Genomic DNA, 17,794 nt, shown 5'->3' on the forward strand with positions numbered 1-17,794 from the left:
GTTGAAGGTTTTGTCCCTTACAGTAATGGTACAGGTTAGGACCAGGCGTTGAAGGTTTAACCCTTACAGTAATGGTACAGGTTTGGACCAGGCGTTGAAGGTTTAGCCCTTACAGTAATGGTACAGGTTAGGACCAGGCATTGAAGGTTTAACCCTTACAGTAATGGTACAGATTAAGACCAGGCATTGAAGATTTAACCCTTACAGTAATGGTACAGATTAAGACCAGGCATTGAAGATTTAACACTTACAGTAATGGTACAGATTAGGACCAGGCATTGAAGATTTAACACTTACAGTAATGGTACAGATTAGGACCAGAGTTTAAGGTTTAACCCTTACAGTAATGGTACAGATTAGGACCAGGCATTGAAGATTTAACCCTTACAGTAATGGTACAGGTTAGGACCAGGCATTGAAGATTTAGCCTTTACAGTAATGGTACAGGTTAGGACCAGGCGTTGAAGGTTTAACCCTTACAGTAATGGTACAGGTTAGGACCAGGCGTTGAAGGTTTAGCCCTTACAGTAATGGTACAGGTTAGGACCAGGCGTTGAAGGTTTAACCCTTACAGTAATGGTACAGGTTAGGACCAGGCGTTGAAGGTTTAGCCCTTATAGTAATGGTACAGGTTAGGACCAGGCGTTGAAGGTTTAACCCTTACAGTAATGGTACAGGTTAGGACCAGGCGTTGAAGGTTTAGCCCTTACAGTAATGGTACAGATTAGGACCAGGCGTTGAAGGTTTTGTCCCTTACAGTAATGGTACAGGTTAGGACCAGGCGTTGAAGGTTTAACCCTTACAGTAATGGTACAGGTTAGGACCAGGCGTTGAAGGTTTAACCCTTACAGTAATGGTACAGATTAAGACCAGGCATTGAAAATGTAACCCTTACAGTAATGGTACAGGTTAGGACCAGGCGTTGAAGGTTTACCCCTTACAGTAATGGTACAGGTTAGGACCAGGCGTTGAAGGTTTAACCCTTACAGTAATGGTACAGGTTAGGACCAGGCGTTGAAGGTTTAGCCCTTACAGTAATGGTACAGGTTAGGACCAGGCATTGAAGGTTTAACCCTTACAGTAATGGTACAGATTAAGACCAGGCATTGAAGATTTAACCCTTACAGTAATGGTACAGATTAAGACCAGGCATTGAAAATGTAACCCTTACAGTAATGGTACAGGTTAGGACCAGGCGTTGAAGGTTTACCCCTTACAGTAATGGTACAGGTTAGGACCAGGCGTTGAAGGTTTAACCCTTACAGTAATGGTACAGGTTAGGACCAGGCGTTGAAGGTTTAGCCCTTACAGTAATGGTACAGGTTAGGACCAGGCATTGAAGGTTTAACCCTTACAGTAATGGTACAGATTAAGACCAGGCATTGAAGATTTAACCCTTACAGTAATGGTACAGATTAAGACCAGGCATTGAAGATTTAACACTTACAGTAATGGTACAGATTAGGACCAGGCATTGAAGATTTAACACTTACAGTAATGGTACAAATTAGGACCAGAGTTTAAGGTTTAACCCTTACAGTAATGGTACAGATTAGGACCAGGCATTGAAGATTTAACCCTTACAGTAATGGTACAGGTTAGGACCAGGCGTTGAAGGTTTAACCCTTACAGTAATGGTACAGATTAGGACCAGGCATTGAAGATTTAACCCTTACAGTAATGGTACAGGTTAGGACCAGGCATTGAAGATTTAGCCTTTACAGTAATGGTACAGGTTAGGACCAGGCGTTGAAGGTTTAACCCTTACAGTAATGGTACAAGTTAGGACCAGGCGTTGAAGGTTTAGCCCTTACAGTAATGGTACAGGTTAGGACCAGGCGTTGAAGGTTTAACCCTTACAGTAATGGTACAGGTTAGGACCAGGCGTTGAAGGTTTAGCCCTTATAGTAATGGTACAGGTTAGGACCAGGCGTTGAAGGTTTAACCCTTACAGTAATGGTACAGGTTAGGACCAGGCGTTGAAGGTTTAACCCTTACAGTAATGGTACAGATTAAGACCAGGCATTGAAAATGTAACCCTTACAGTAATGGTACAGGTTAGGACCAGGCGTTGAAGGTTTACCCCTTACAGTAATGGTACAGGTTAGGACCAGGCGTTGAAGGTTTAACCCTTACAGTAATGGTACAGGTTAGGACCAGGCGTTGAAGGTTTAGCCCTTACAGTAATGGTACAGGTTAGGACCAGGCATTGAAGGTTTAACCCTTACAGTAATGGTACAGATTAAGACCAGGCATTGAAGATTTAACCCTTACAGTAATGGTACAGATTAAGACCAGGCATTGAAAATGTAACCCTTACAGTAATGGTACAGGTTAGGACCAGGCGTTGAAGGTTTACCCCTTACAGTAATGGTACAGGTTAGGACCAGGCGTTGAAGGTTTAACCCTTACAGTAATGGTACAGGTTAGGACCAGGCGTTGAAGGTTTAGCCCTTACAGTAATGGTACAGGTTAGGACCAGGCATTGAAGGTTTAACCCTTACAGTAATGGTACAGATTAAAACCAGGCATTGAAGATTTAACCCTTACAGTAATGGTACAGATTAAGACCAGGCATTGAAGATTTAACCCTTACAGTAATGGTACAGATTAAGACCAGGCATTGAAGATTTAACCCTTACAGTAATGGTACAGATTAGGACCAGGCATTGAAGATTTAACCCTTACAGTAATGGTACAGGTTAGGACCAGGCGTTGAAGGTTTAGCCTTTACAGTAATGGTACAGGTTAGGACCAGGCGTTGAAGGTTTAACCCTTACAGTAATGGTACAGGTTAGGACCAGGCGTTGAAGGTTTAACCCTTACAGTAATGGTACAGATTAAGACCAGGCATTGAAAATGTAACCCTTACAGTAATGGTACAGATTAAGACCAGGCATTGAAGATTTAACACTTACAGTAATGGTACAAGTTAGGACCAGAGTTTAAGGTTTAACCCTTACAGTAATGGTACAGGTTAGGACCAGGCGTTGAAGGATTAACCTTTACAGTAATGGTACAGATTAGGACCTGGCGTTGAAGGTTTAGCCCTTACAGTAATGATACAGATTAGGACCAGGCGTTGAAGGTTTAACCCTTACAGTAACGGTACAGGTTAGGACCAGGCGTTGAAGGTTTAGCCCTTACAGTAATGATACAGGTTAGGACCAGGCGTTGAAGGTTTAACCCTTATAGTAATGGTACAGGTTAGGACCAGGCGTTGAAGGTTTAGCCCTTACAGTAATGATACAGGTTAGGACCAGGCGTTGAAGGTTTAACCCTTACAGTAATGGTACAGGTTAGGACCAGGCATTGAAGGTTTAGCCCTTACAGTAATGGTACAGATTAAGACCAGGCATTGAAGATTTAACCCTTACAGTAATGGTACAGATTAAGACCAGGCATTGAAGATTTAACACTTACAGTAATGGTACAGATTAGGACCAGGCATTGAAGATTTAACACTTACAGTAATGGTACAGATTAGGACCACAGTTTAAGGTTTAGCCCTTACAGTAATGGTACAGATTAGGACCAGAGTTTAAGGTTTAACCCTTACAGTAATGATACAGATTAGGACCAGGCGTTGAAGGTTTAACCCTTACAGTAATGGTACAGGTTAGGACCAGGCGTTGAAGGTTTAACCCTTACAGTAATGGTACAGGTTAGGACCAGGCGTTGAAGGTATAGCCCTTACAGTAATGATACAGGTTAGGACCAGGCATTGAAGGTTTAACCCTTACAGTAATGGTACAGGTTAGGACCAGGCGTTGAAGGTTTAGCCTTTACAGTAATGGTACAGGTTAGGACCAGGCATTGAAGGTTTAGCCCTTACAGTAATGGTACAGATTAAGACCAGGCATTGAAGATTTAACCCTTACAGTAATGGTACAGATTAAGACCAGGCATTGAAGATTTAACACTTACAGTAATGGTACAGATTAGGACCAGGCATTGAAGATTTAACACTTACAGTAATGGTACAGATTAGGACCAGAGTTTAAGGTTTAACCCTTACAGTAATGGTACAGATTAGGACCAGGCATTGAAGATTTAACCCTTACGGTAATGGTACAGGTTAGGACCAGGCGTTGAAGGTTTAGCCTTTACAGTAATGGTACAGGTTAGGACCAGGCGTTGAAGGTTTAACCCTTACAGTAATGGTACAGGTTAGGACCAGGCGTTGAAGGTTTAGCTCTTACAGTAATGGTACAGGTTAGGACCAGGCGTTGAAGGTTTAACCCTTACAGTAATGGTACAGGTTAGGACCAGGCGTTGAAGGTTTAGCCCTTACAGTAATGGTACAGATTAAGACCAGGCATTGAAGATTTAACCCTTACAGTAATGGTACAGATTAAGACCAGGCATTGAAGATTTAACACTTACAGTAATGGTACAGATTAGGACCAGGCATTGAAGATTTAACACTTACAGTAATGGTACAGATTAGGACCAGAGTTTAAGGTTTAGCCCTTACAGTAATGGTACAGATTAGGACCAGAGTGTAAGGTTTAACCCTTACAGTAATGATACAGATTAGGACCAGGCGTTGAAGGTTTAACCCTTACAGTAATGGTACAGGTTAGGACCAGGCGTTGAAGGTTTAACCCTTACAGTAATGGTACAGGTTAGGACCAGGCGTTGAAGGTTTAGCCTTTACAGTAATGATACAGGTTAGGACCAGGCGTTGAAGGTTTAACCCTTACAGTAATGGTACAGGTTAGGACCAGGCGTTGAAGGTTTAGCCCTTACAGTAATGGTACAGGTTAGGACCAGGTGTTGAAGGTTTAGCCCTTACAGTAATGATACAGGTTAGGACCAGGCGTTGAAGGTTTAACCCTTATAGTAATGGTACAGGTTAGGACCAGGCGTTGAAGGTTTAGCCCTTACAGTAATGATACAGGTTAGGACCAGGCGTTGAAGGTTTAACCCTTACAGTAATGGTACAGGTTAGGACCAGGCGTTGAAGGTTTAGCCCTTACAGTAATAGTACAGGTTAGGACCAGGTGTTGAAGGTTTAGCCCTTACAGTAATGATACAGGTCAGGACCAGGCGTTGAAGGTTTAACCCTTACAGTAATGGTACAGGTTAGGACCAGGCGTTGAAGGTTTAGCCCTTACAGTAATGGTACAGGTTAGGACCAGGCGTTGAAGGTTTAGCCCTTACAGTAATGATACAGGTTAGGACCAGGCGTTGTAGGTTTAACCCTTACAGTAATGGTACAGGTTAGGACCAGGCATTGAAGGTTTAGCCCTTACAGTAATGGTACAGGTTAGGACCAGACGTTGAAGGTTTAACCCTTACAGTAATGGTACAGGTTTGGACCAGACGTTGAAGGTTTAGCCCTTACAGTAATGGTACAGGTTAGGACCAGACATTGAAGGTTTAGCCCTTACAGTAATGTTACAGATTAAGACCAGGCATTGAAGATTTAACACTTACAGTAATGGTACAGATTAGGACCAGAGTTTAAGGTTTAGCCCTTACAGTAATGGTACAGGTTAGGACCAGGCGTTGAAGGTTTAACCCTTACAGTAATGGTACAGGTTAGGACCAGGCATTGAAGGTTTAGCCCTTACAGTAATGGTACAGGTTAGGACCAGACGTTGAAGGTTTAACCCTTACAGTAATGGTACAGGTTTGGACCAGACGTTGAAGGTTTAGCCCTTACAGTAATGGTACAGGTTAGGACCAGGCGTTGAAGGTTTAGCCTTTACAGTAATGGTACAGGTTAGGACCAGGCGTTGAAGGTTTAGCCCTTACAGTAATGGTACAGGTTAGGACCAGGCGTTGAAGGTTTAGCCCTTACAGTAATGGTACAGGTTAGGACCAGGTGTTGAAGGATTAACCTTTACAGTAATCTTACAGATTAAGACCAGGCATTGAAGATTTAACACTTACAGTAATGGTACAGATTAGGACCAGAGTTTAAGGTTTAACCCTTACAGTAATGGTACAGGTTAGGACCAGGCGTTGAAGGATTAACCTTTACAGTAATGGTACAGATTAGGACCTGGCGTTGAAGGTTTAACCCTTACAGTAATGGTACAGGTTAGGACCAGGCATTGAAGGTTCAGCCCTTACAGTAATGGAACAGGTTAGGACCAGGCGTTGAAGGATTAACCTTTACAGTAATGGTACAGATTAGGACCAGGCGTTGAAGGTTTAGCCCTTACAGTAATGGTACAGGTTAGGATCAGGCATTGAAGGTTTAACTTTTACAGTAATGGTACAGGTTAGGACCAGGCATTGAAGGTTCAGCCCTTACAGTAATGGTACAGGTTAGGACCAGGCGTTGAAGGTTTAGCCCTTACAGTAATGGTACAGGTTAGGACCAGGCGTTGAAGGTTTAACCCTTACAGTAATGGTACTGTGTAGTACAGTCTGGTACATAGCAGGGCCAGGCATGACTAGTGGCTGCAGGTTTCACACCATTACAATGATAATAATGCATGAGACACAGAACTGAGAGAGACTGAGGAAAACAGGACCAATCAGAGTCATCCAGAATATTCTCCCCTTTACTGATGTTTTGCTGCTAACAGAGTCACTCGTTCCAAAGACAAGAACCACAACGGGTGTCAAGAGAGACCCAGGAGTGACAGACAGGATAGCCTTTGAGATTATGACATCAGAGGGGCTTTTAGCTGGCTATGTTTCCATTATGGTAGATGATAGTGGTCAACGGTCCCTTTTGAAACAATCCAACCTCACAATGGGCCTCTGAACACCTCAAAACGTATATTATATCACCCCAAAACATGTATGAGATTCCTATGGGAGGGAAGGACAGCACACATTACACCGATGTTAAGGTCTCTGCACGGGCTGCCAGTTTTAGAATTCATTTTAAGATTCTTCTAATGGTTTTTAAATCAATCCATGATTGTTCACCCCAATACATGTCAGACATGCTTTTACGTTATGTACCCAGTAGGTCCCTCAGGTCCTCTGCCACTGGCCTTTTAACTATCCCAAAGCACCAAGAGGTATGAAGAGGCAGCCTTGAGGAGCGCTGAAACTGTGGACATATTTAAAAGAGATCTTAAAACGCATATGTTTACCCTTGCTTTTCCTCAGGATGCTTTTTAGTCATTCAGTTTTTATTGTTATTCTTTAAATTTGTATCTTATGTTTGTTGCGTAGTAAATGTTTGTTGTGTAGTAAAAACAATTTTCATTGTTTTTTATTATTTTTTTCCTATAAAGCACATTGCATAGCATTCCATGTGTGAAATATGCTGTATAAATAAAGCTTGATTTGATCGGCTATGAAAAAGCCAACTGACACTTACTCTTGAGTTGCTGACTTGTTGCACCCTCGACAACTACTATGATTATTATTATTTGACCATGCTGGTCATTTATGAACATTTGAACATCTTGGCCATGTGCTGTTATAATCTCCACCCAGCACAGCCAGAAGAGGACTGGCCACCCCTCATAGCCTGGTTCCTCTCTAGGTTTCTTCCTAGGTTTTGGACTTTCTAGCGAGTTTTTCCTAGCCACCGTGCTTCTACACCTGCATTGCTTACTGTTTGGGGTTTTAGGCTGGGTTTCTGTACAGCACTTTGAGATATCACCTGATGTAAGAAGGGCTATATAAATACATTTGATTTGATTTGATTTGAGGGGGAGGGAGGGAGGGAGGGAGGGAGGGAGGGAGGGAGGGAGGGAGGGAGGGAGGGAGGGAGGGAGGGAGGGAGGGAGGGAGGGAGGGAGGGAGGGAGGGGGGTGGAAAGTGAGGGAGGGAGGAATGGGGGTGGATAGAGAAGTACTCAGTGTGAACAAACAGACCACATCCGTGTCAGAACATGTTGTTGAAAGGAGAGAGGATAATGGACAGATCAATAGAAGAGAAGAAAGGAGGGATGGAAACAGGTAATTCACTCAGCTAGGGTCGAGAGAGTCAGAGATTAACAGACTAGGGTCACTGACCAGTGTATGTGTTAGTATGTTTATAATACAACCAGGGGTGTTGTTGGTGTTGGATGATGACACCACACACAGTACACACACACAATACACACACAGTACACACACAGCACAAACACACAGTACACAAACACACACAGTACACACACAGTACACACACACAATACACACACAGTACACACACAGCACAAACACACAGTACACAAACACACACACAGTACACACACAAAGTACACACACACACAGTACACACACACAGTACACACACACACACACACACAGTGCACACGCAATACACACACAGCACAGTTATTGTTAGATCTTGATCTAAGGTGCTCAAACCATGGCTGCAGGCGAGGAACACACACCAGCAGAATGTATGAGTGAGCTTCAAAGCAGAGGAAGTCAAAGTTCCTCACACTCACACACCTGCCAGGTGAGGTTATCACTGCACACCACCAGAGGCTTTCAGGGAGATCCTGGTCATAAATTAGATGAAAAGTTGATACTGGATTTTCCAGGTGAACAAAAAGAGGGCCTACTCTAATTTCATGTATGTGGTAGTAGGGGGTAGTAGTGGTATTAATGGTAGTGGGTAGTAGTGGTAGTAGTGGTAGGGGGTAGTAGTGGTAGGGGGTAGTAGTGGTAGTAGTGGTAGGGGGGAGTAGTGGTAGTAGTGGTAGGGGGTAGTAGTGGTAGTAATGGTAGTGGGTAGCAGTGGTAGGGGGTAGTAGTGGTAGTAATGGTTGTGGTAGTAGTGGTAGGGGGTAGTAGTGGTAGTAGTGGTAGGGGGTAGTAGTGGTAGTAATGGTTGTGGTAGTAGTGGTAGGGAGTAGTAGTGGTAGGGGGTAGTAGTGGTAGTAGTGGTAGGGGGTAGTAGTGGAAGTAGTGGTAGGGGGGAGTAGTGGTAGTAATGGTAGTGGGTAGTAGTGGTAGTAGTGGTAGGGGGAGTAGTGGTAGTAGTGGTAGTAATGGTAGTGGGTAGTAGTGGTAGGTGGTAGGTGGTAGTAGTGGTAGGGGGTAGTAATGGTGGTAGGTGGTAGTAGTGGTAGTAGTGGTAGTAGTGGTAGGGGGTAGTAATGGTGGTAGGTGGTAGTAGTGGTAGTAGTGGTAGTAATGGTAGTAGTGGTAGTAGTGGTAGGTGGTAGTAGTGGTAGTAGTGGTAGGTGGTAGTAGTGGTAGGGGGTAGTAATGGTAGTAGTGGTAGTAGTGGTAGGTGGTAGTGGTGGTAGGGGATAGTAATGGTAGGGGTAGTAGTGGCAGTAGTGGTAGGGTATAGTAGTGGTAGGTGGTAGTAGTGGCAGTAGTGGTAGTGGTAGGGGGTAGCAATGGTAATAGTGGTAGGTGGTAGGTGGTAGGTGGTAGTAGTAGTGGTAGTAGTGGTAGGGGGTAGTAATGGTGGTAGGTGGTAGTAGTGATAGTAGTGGTAGGTGGTAGTAGTGGTAGTAGTGGTAGGTGGTAGTAGGTGTAGGTGGTAGTAGTGGTAGGTGGTAGTGGTGGTAGGGGTTAGTAATGGTAGTAGTGGTAGTAGTGGTAGGTGGTAGTAGTGGCAGTAGTGGTAGGAGGTAGTAGCGGTAGTAGTGGTAGGGGGTAGTAATGGTAGTAGTGGTAGGGGTAGTAATGGTAGTAGTGGTAGGTGGTAGTAGTGGTAGTAGTGGTAGGGGGTAGTAATGGTAGTAGTGGTAGGTGGTAGTGGTGGTAGCAGTGGTAGGTGGTAGGTGGTAGTAGTGGTAGTAGTGATAGGTAGTAGTGGTGGTAGGGGGTAGTAATGGTAGTAGTGGTAGGTGGTAGTAGTGGTAGTAGTGGTAGGGGGTTGTAGTGGTAGTAGTGGTAGGGAGTAGTAGTGGTAGGGGATGGTAGTGGTAGAAGTGGTAAGGGGTAGTAGTGGTAAGGGGTCGGATTGGTAGTAGTGGTTGGGGATAGTAATGGTGGTAGGTGGTAGTAGTGGTAGTAGTGGTAGGTGGTAGTAGTGGTAGGGGGTAGTAATGGTAGTAGTAGTAGTAGTAGTGGTAGGTGGTAGTAGTGGTAGCAGTGGTAGGTGGTAGTGGTGGTAGGGGTAGTAATGGTAGGGCGTAGTAATGGTAGTAGTGGTAGGTGGTAGTAGTGGTAGGGGGAAGTAGTGGTAGGGGGTGGTAGTGGTAGAAGTGGTAAGGGGTAGTAGTGGTAAGGGGTAGTAGTGGTAGTAGTGGTTGGGGATAGTAGTGGTAGGGGGTAGTACTGGTAAGGGGTAGTAGTGGGAGGGGGTGGTAGTGGCAGTAGTGGTAGGGGGTGGTAGTGGTAGTAGTGGTAGGGGGTAGTAATGGTAGTAGTGGTAGGTGGTAGGTGGTAGTAGTGGTAGTAGTGGTAGGGGGTAGTAATGCTGGTAGGTGGTAGTAGTGGTAGTAGTGGTAGGTGGTAGTAGTGGTAGTAGTGTTAGGTGGTAGTAGTGGTAGGGGGTAGTAATGGTAGTAGTGGTAGGGGTAGTAATGGTAGTAGTGGTAGGTGGTAGTAGTGGTAGTAGTGGTAGGGGGTAGTAATGCTGGTAGGTGGTAATAGTGGTAGTAGTGGTAGGTGGTAGTAGTGGTAGTAGTGTTAGGTGGTAGTAGTGGTAGGGGGTAGTAATGGTAGTAGTGGTAGTAGTGGTAGGTGGTAGTAGTTGTAGGGGGTTGTAGTGGTAGTAGTGGTAGGGGGTAGTAATGGTAGTAGTGGTAGGTGGTAGGTGGTAGTAGTGGTAGTAGTGGCAGTAGTGGTAGTTGTGGTAGGGGGTAGTAATGGTAGGGGGTAGTAATGGTAGGGGGTAGTAGTGGTAGTAGTGGTAGGGTGTCTGTGGTCCATGTCTCTCAATATTCTGCTGAGTGAAGCTCGGCCCCAGCCCACCCAGGATAATGGGAGCACATATGTTTCATTCTGAGAATGCTTTAATAATGCCATTTCATAGGCCAGATCCACTAGGAATGCCTTAATGCCATTCCATAGGACAGATACACTGAGGATGGGGATTTCATAGCGGAACACTACTATGTAAGCCGCTGAGTCTCCGCACATAATGTTCCTACTGACTTTGACCCAACCAAGCAATCTGAGGCTGTAGCAGTTAATTTTTATATTTTTATTATTATTATTATTTAAAAAAATGTATTTAGGGGTGGATAAGAGCGTCTGCTAAATGACTTAAATGTAAATGTAATGGATCAGGTTAATATTGCGGAAAGAATGTTGCTTCCATCAATGTAATTGTCTGCATCATTTCCAATCCCCCATATATTTTTGGGGTAAATATATATATCCATATACATACACGCATGCAAACATATACACATATATACATACAAATACCTATATAGACATACATACTTTTTTTTAGAATATACCTTTATTATTCCCCGCAAACCCTACCACCCTTCCCCCAATTGGAGTAAACTAATAAACAATAACACTTAGGCTTCTACCTTCAGTTTATATATCTTATACACATTTTACAGACACAATCTATTTTACAATAGTTATATTTTGTTTGTTTTTAGTCCTTCCTCTATTTCTGATGTCCATCCAGTTTGATTTATATTTGTAACTGTGCTATTTCACAAAAGTTCTGTACCTATATACATTTTACAGACCCCGTATGTTTTACATTGGTTATCTTGTTATTAGTCCCACCCTTCAGCTCCATTCAACCCCTCCCATCTATCTCTCAACATCATCCATTTTGGATTTCTATTTGCCATATATTTTTCAACTGTGCAGTGATGCTTCACAAAAGTATTGAACCTTTCTATTCTCATAGCTTCTACAGATTGTAAATTAATTATTATATTATTGATTGATTGACTATGGCTTTTCAAATCACCCAGTATTGCTATCTGCAGCGTTAGTTCTAGACAAATGTTGCAATTCTTCAGCCATTCCTGGACCTGTGACCAAAAACGAGCTACATATGGACAATACCAAAATAAATGATCTAATGACTCTGCCTCCTCACAGCAGAATCTGCAGAGCTGGGAAGATTGTATCCCCCATATATATATATATAACATTCTCTTGGTTGCAAGAATTATGTATAGTAATTTAAATTGAAAAATGTGAAGTTTTGAATCTGGCGTTGTTTTGCGTATCAATTCATAAACCATGTGGCATGGAATGGGTACATCAAAAATCTCTTCCCAACTATTTTGCAATTTATATGGCACAGCTGTCAGTTTTTTGGTCCTTAAATGAAATAGGTATATGTTTTTATTTATCACACTTTTCTTTAACCATGTATGTTCTTTAATACGGGGCCGACATACAAGTTCCTTACTTTTTTCCCCTTCTACTTGCCTCTTCCATTTTTGTGGTAATGCTGCAATTAATTGGTTGTAATTTTGGGTAGAGCAGACATTTTCATATGTCTGTGTTAGCTGCATGTGTGACATAACTCCACCAGTCCTATTTATGATATCATTCACTAAAATTAGTATATTTGAGTTTAACCACAATATTTGTTGTATTATTTGCTCTGTCTTTTCAGGTGGATTAAACTGAAATTTCAACCAACTTTCTAAGGCTTGTTTAAAAAATAAATATATTTTGGAGATGATTTCCTATTCAAACAACCGAAAGTGAGCAGGTGTAATCTGAATAAAGGGGAAAAGGCCCTTCTTGAACATAGGATGAGACATTCTTACCAATTTACTAGAGAACCAGTTTGGATTTAAGTATAACTTTTGTATGAATGATGCCTTTAGTGAGAGGTCTAATGCTTTAATATTTCATCATTTCTGCCCTCCGCATTCATATTCGTTATATAAATAGGCCCTTTTAATGTTGTCTGGCATGCCGTTCCAAATAAAATTGAATATTTTTTGTTCATATAATTTAAAAAGCAGGTCACTAGGTGTAGGCAAAACCATAAGCAAATAGGTAAACTGTGATATGACTAAAGAGTTAATCAGGGTGATTTTTCCACAAATAGACAGGTATTTTCCAATCCATGGTAGCAAGATCTTATCTATTTTTGCTAACTTTCTATAAAAATGAATTGGAGTGAGATCATTTCTTTCTTTTGGGATTTGTATACCGAGTATGTCCACATCTCCGTCAGACCATTTAATTGGTAAACTACATGGTAATATAAAATTAGCACTTTTTTTGTGATCCAATACGTAATCATAATTTGGTTTTAATCCAGAGAGGATAGCAAAAGTATCTAGATCCTCTATGAGGCCGTGGAGAGATTCTAATTGTGGTTTTAAAAGAAAACATGAATCATCAGCATACAATGACACCTTCGTTTTTAAGCCACGGATTTCTAATCCCTTAATATTATTGTTTAATCTAATTTTAACAGCTAACATTTCGATGGCAATAATAAATACATATGCCGATAGTGGACAACCTTGTTTTACTCCTCTAGATAGTTTAAAACTTTCTGAGATGTAGCCATTATTTACTATTTTACACCTAGGGTTACTATACATAATTTTAACCCATTTTATAAGAGATTCCCCAAAATGTAAATATTCTAGGCATTTATATATAAACTCCAGTCGTACTTTATCAAAAGCCTTTTCAAAATCAGCTATGAAAACCAGGCCTGGTGTTCACGATATTTCATAGTATTCTATTGTTTCCAGTACTTGTCTTATATTATCTCCAATGTATCGTCCATGTAAAAAAAACTGTCTGATTAGGATCAATAATATCTGACAATACTTTTTTAATTCAATGCGCCAAGCATTTTGCTAGGATTTTTGCATCACAACACTGAAGTGTAAGAGGTCTCGATTTTTTTTAATGGACTGGATCTTTATATATACCATTTGGGTCCTGTTTCAGTAATAATGATATCAGACCTTCTTGTTGCATGTCTGATCATCTACCATTATTATAGGAGTGGTTAAAACATGCTAATAATGGTCCTCTGAGTATATCAAAAAAAGTGTTGTATACTTCCACTGTGATGCCATCCAGCCCTGGAGTTTTCCCATCCTTAAAGGCCCCAATTGCATCAAGAAGTTCCTCCTCTGTAATTTGGCCTTCACATGAGTCTTTCTGTACAGATGTTAATTTTACATTATTATTAGGTAAAAAAATCCATACAATTAGTTTCAGTTAGTGGAGATGGCGGAGCCTGAAACAAAAACATATTCTTAAAGTACTTTACCTCCTCTTTCAAAATATCATTCGGTGAATCATGCGTGACTCCATCATTTGTAACAAGTTTTAATTAAAAAAAAATTGGTAGCATTTCTATATTGAAGATTGAAAAGTAATTTGGTGCATTTTTCCCCATATTCCATCCAGTTCGCTTTATTTTTTATAATATATTACACTGGATCTTTCTTTTTGTTTTTCCTCTAACTTATTCTGTGCCTCTATGGTACAGTATTTATTGCTATCTAACTGTACTGTTAGTCCTTCAATTTCCTTTATTAATATGGACTCTTTTGATCTAAATTGCTTTTGTTTTATAGATGAGTACTGAATTGCATGGCCTCTAAAGGCACACTTAAAAGTGTCCCATACAATAAGGGGATCTGTTGTACCTATGTTATGTCTGAAAAAGTCAGTTATAAATTCTTCTGTCCTAGTTCTAAACAATTTATCATCTAGTAGGCTTTGATTAAATTTCCAATACCCTCGCCCACGTGGAAATTCTGTAAGAGTAATATATATGCCAATGATGTGATGATCCGACCGCATTCTGTCCCCTATCAACACTTTTTTAACTTTTGGTGCCAGAGAGAATGGCATAAGAAAGTAGTCAATACGACTAGCTTGATTAAGCCTCCGCCAAGTATATATCACTAGATCAGGGTATTTAAGTCTCCATATATCCACTAATTCCAATATATCCATGACATTCATGATTTCCTTAAGTGCCTGAGGGTGATAGTTTGTAGTGTGATTTCCTTTCCGGTCCATAGAGGTATTTAAGACCGTATTAAAATCTCCCACCATAATAATAGAGTCTAGTGTTTCTTGTAGAGTTGATAAAGGCTGTAACAGTTAAACCACACACACAATGCACATGCACACGCATGTACACACACACAGTGTGTTAAAATCTCTTAGTCTTTAAAAAATGTCTGCCACTGATTTACATCTGTCTCATTGTTTGAGGAGGAGGAAATAATTACAGTTACAGTGGGGCGGAGAGATAGACAGATTACAGTTACAGTGGGGCGGAGAGACAGACAGATTATAGTTACAGTGGGCGGGAGAGACAGACAGATTACAGTTACAGTGGAGCGGGAGAGACAGACAAATTACAGTTACAGTGGGGCGGAGAGACAGACAGATTACAGTTACAGTGGAGCGGAGAGACAGACAGATTACAGTTACAGTGGAGCGGAGAGACAGACGGATTACAGTTACAGTGGAGCGGGAGAGACAGACAAATTACAGTTACAGTGGGGAGGGAGAGACAGACGGATTACAGTTACAGTGGAGCGGGAGAGACAGACAAATTACAGTTACAGTGGGGCGGGAGAGACAGACGGATTACAGTTACAGTGGAGCGGGAGAGACAGACAGATTACAGTTACAGTGGGGCGGAGAGAGAGACAGATTACAGTTACAGTGGAGCGGGAGAGACAGACAGATTACAGTTACAGTGGAGCGGGAGAGACAGACAAATTACAGTTACAGTGGGGCGGAGAGACAGACAGATTACAGTTACAGTGGAGCGGAGAGACAGACGGATTACAGTTACAGTGGAGCGGGAGAGACAGACAAATTAGAGTTACAGTGGGGCGGGAGAGACAGACGGATTACAGTTACAGTGGAGCGGGAGAGACAGACAAATTACAGCAGGGTTTTATCTGCAGTGTGTGTGTGGTTTTATCTCCAAAGTGTGTGCGTGTGTGTGTGCGCGTGTGAGAGAGTATAAGTGTGTGTGTGCGTGTGTGTGTGCGTGTGTGTGTGTGTGTGTGTGTGTGTGTGTGTGTGTGTGTGTGTGTGTGTGTGTGTGTGAGTGTGTGTGTGTGTGTGTGTGTGCTTGAGAGGTTTCTACAGACCAGGCGGGTTGAAATGTCACCTGCTTATCCTTTTCAGGGGACAGGAATGTCAGAGGTCAACAAGGGCCACCGACAGACTATTTCAACACACACACACACACACACACACACACACACACACACACACACACACACACACACACACACACACACACACACACACACGGTTGTGATTCCTCACCCACTGTGTCACAGGGCTGGTCTTTGTGCACGCAGAAGTCAGTCCTGCAACGAGACGGCAAGAACAGTATTATAACAAGTTCAGTCCATCTGACCTCATCCTGCAATGCTACTGCGTTGATAAGGGTGTAGGGTGAAGTTTCCCATGGATGCTGATCTGGGTAAATTTAGCATTTTCCACACTTATGTTAAGGTTAAGATTGGGGAGGGGAAGCTGATCCTAGATCTATCCCTAAGGGAAACTTCACCCAGAGTGTTGATAAGAGAAATAAAACCCAAAATATGTTCGAAGGAATCTAAATAAATTACAATTGTATTGTACATGCATGCTTTAAACATTTTAATTGGTCATATTAGTTCAATCCACCAGCTGAATCCTCACTTTCACTTCAGTTGAATTTTCACTTAGTCTCCCACTGACATCAATCCATGACCAAGTGAAAAATATGACTTATGTGGAAATGTCCACTGCCATTTGCTGTCAGCGTTACACCAGAATAGTGGTACATAGAGGGGTTAATGTACAATGTACGGTGATTGTGTTCTCCCTAATCTATGTACTGTAGTTCAGGCTGGAAAAACAGCTAGCAGCCCTCAACTCAAACATTCCACGTCTCCTTCGCTGTGGCATAGTCACACACACACACACACACACACACACACACACACACACACACACACACACACACACACACACACACACACACACACACACACACAAACACACAAACACACAAACACACAGCTTATGTTGGTTACCATGGGGACCGGCCAACCAGTGTAAGGCCCGTTCCAGTACATGCAGGGAGACAAGCCAGGGACTCTCATTCCCACCACTGAGAACCCCAGACCCTCTTTGTCCCCACTGTTAAGCAGTGATTTGACATGGTCTACGTACCAAATGGCACCCTATGCCCTACATAGTGCAGTACTTTAACCAGAGCCCTATTGGAATAGGGTGCCATTTGGAACGCACCCATGCTTTCTGTTCACACTGTACTGTGGAACCCCTGAGTGGAGAGTGACTTTGTAAGTAGCAGGCAAGACAGGACACAGAGAGAGAGAGACATAGCGAGGGAGAGAGACAGAGAGAGAGAGAGAGAGAGAGAGAAAGAGAGAGAGAGACTTTAACCAAAACAGAAAGGGTACGTATTGGGATGGTCTCCAAAGACATTTAAAGATCTGCCCTCCTCTACAGTTTAAATATCTGCCCTCCTCTACAGTTTAAAGATCTGCTCTCCTCTACAGTATAAAGATCTGCCCTCCTCTACAGTTTAAAGATCTGCCCTCCTCTACAGTTTAAAGATCTGCCCTCCTCTACAGTATAAAGATCTGCCCTCCTCTACAGTATAAAGATCTGCCCTCCTCTACAGTTTAAAGATCTGCCCCCTCCTCTACAGTTTAAAGATCTGCCCTCCTCTACAGTTTAAAGATCTGTCCTCCTCTACAGTTTAAAGATCTGCCCCCCTCCTCTACAGTTTAAAGATCTGCCCTCCTCTACAGTTTAAATATCTGCCCTCCTCTACAGTTTAAAGATCTGCCCCACCTCTATAGTGGTCCGGTTAGTAAAACACTGTTAATGACCCATCTGTACGGTCCAGGTGGGTTCAAACCAGAGATGCCTTTGAACTCTGTTAACAAGCCTGAGCCATGCACACACACATGTACACATGCACCACACACACACACATATACACACACAGA

General features: G+C 42.3%; 1 protein-coding gene across 1 annotated transcript in view; it reads right to left on the reverse strand.

Moving 5' to 3' along the window:
- LOC106591416 (A disintegrin and metalloproteinase with thrombospondin motifs 17) overlaps window positions 1-17,794 on the reverse strand; it is a 200,131-nt gene that overhangs the window by 113,738 nt on the left and 68,599 nt on the right. The window contains exon 7 of the mRNA XM_045689469.1: window positions 16,092-16,135. Within this exon, the coding sequence (XP_045545425.1) occupies window positions 16,092-16,135 (44 nt within the window). The remainder of the gene's footprint in view (window positions 1-16,091; window positions 16,136-17,794) is intronic.

This window comes from Salmo salar, chromosome ssa11, assembly GCF_905237065.1.
Source record: "Salmo salar chromosome ssa11, Ssal_v3.1, whole genome shotgun sequence".
Classification (NCBI taxonomy): Eukaryota; Metazoa; Chordata; class Actinopteri; order Salmoniformes; family Salmonidae; genus Salmo; species Salmo salar.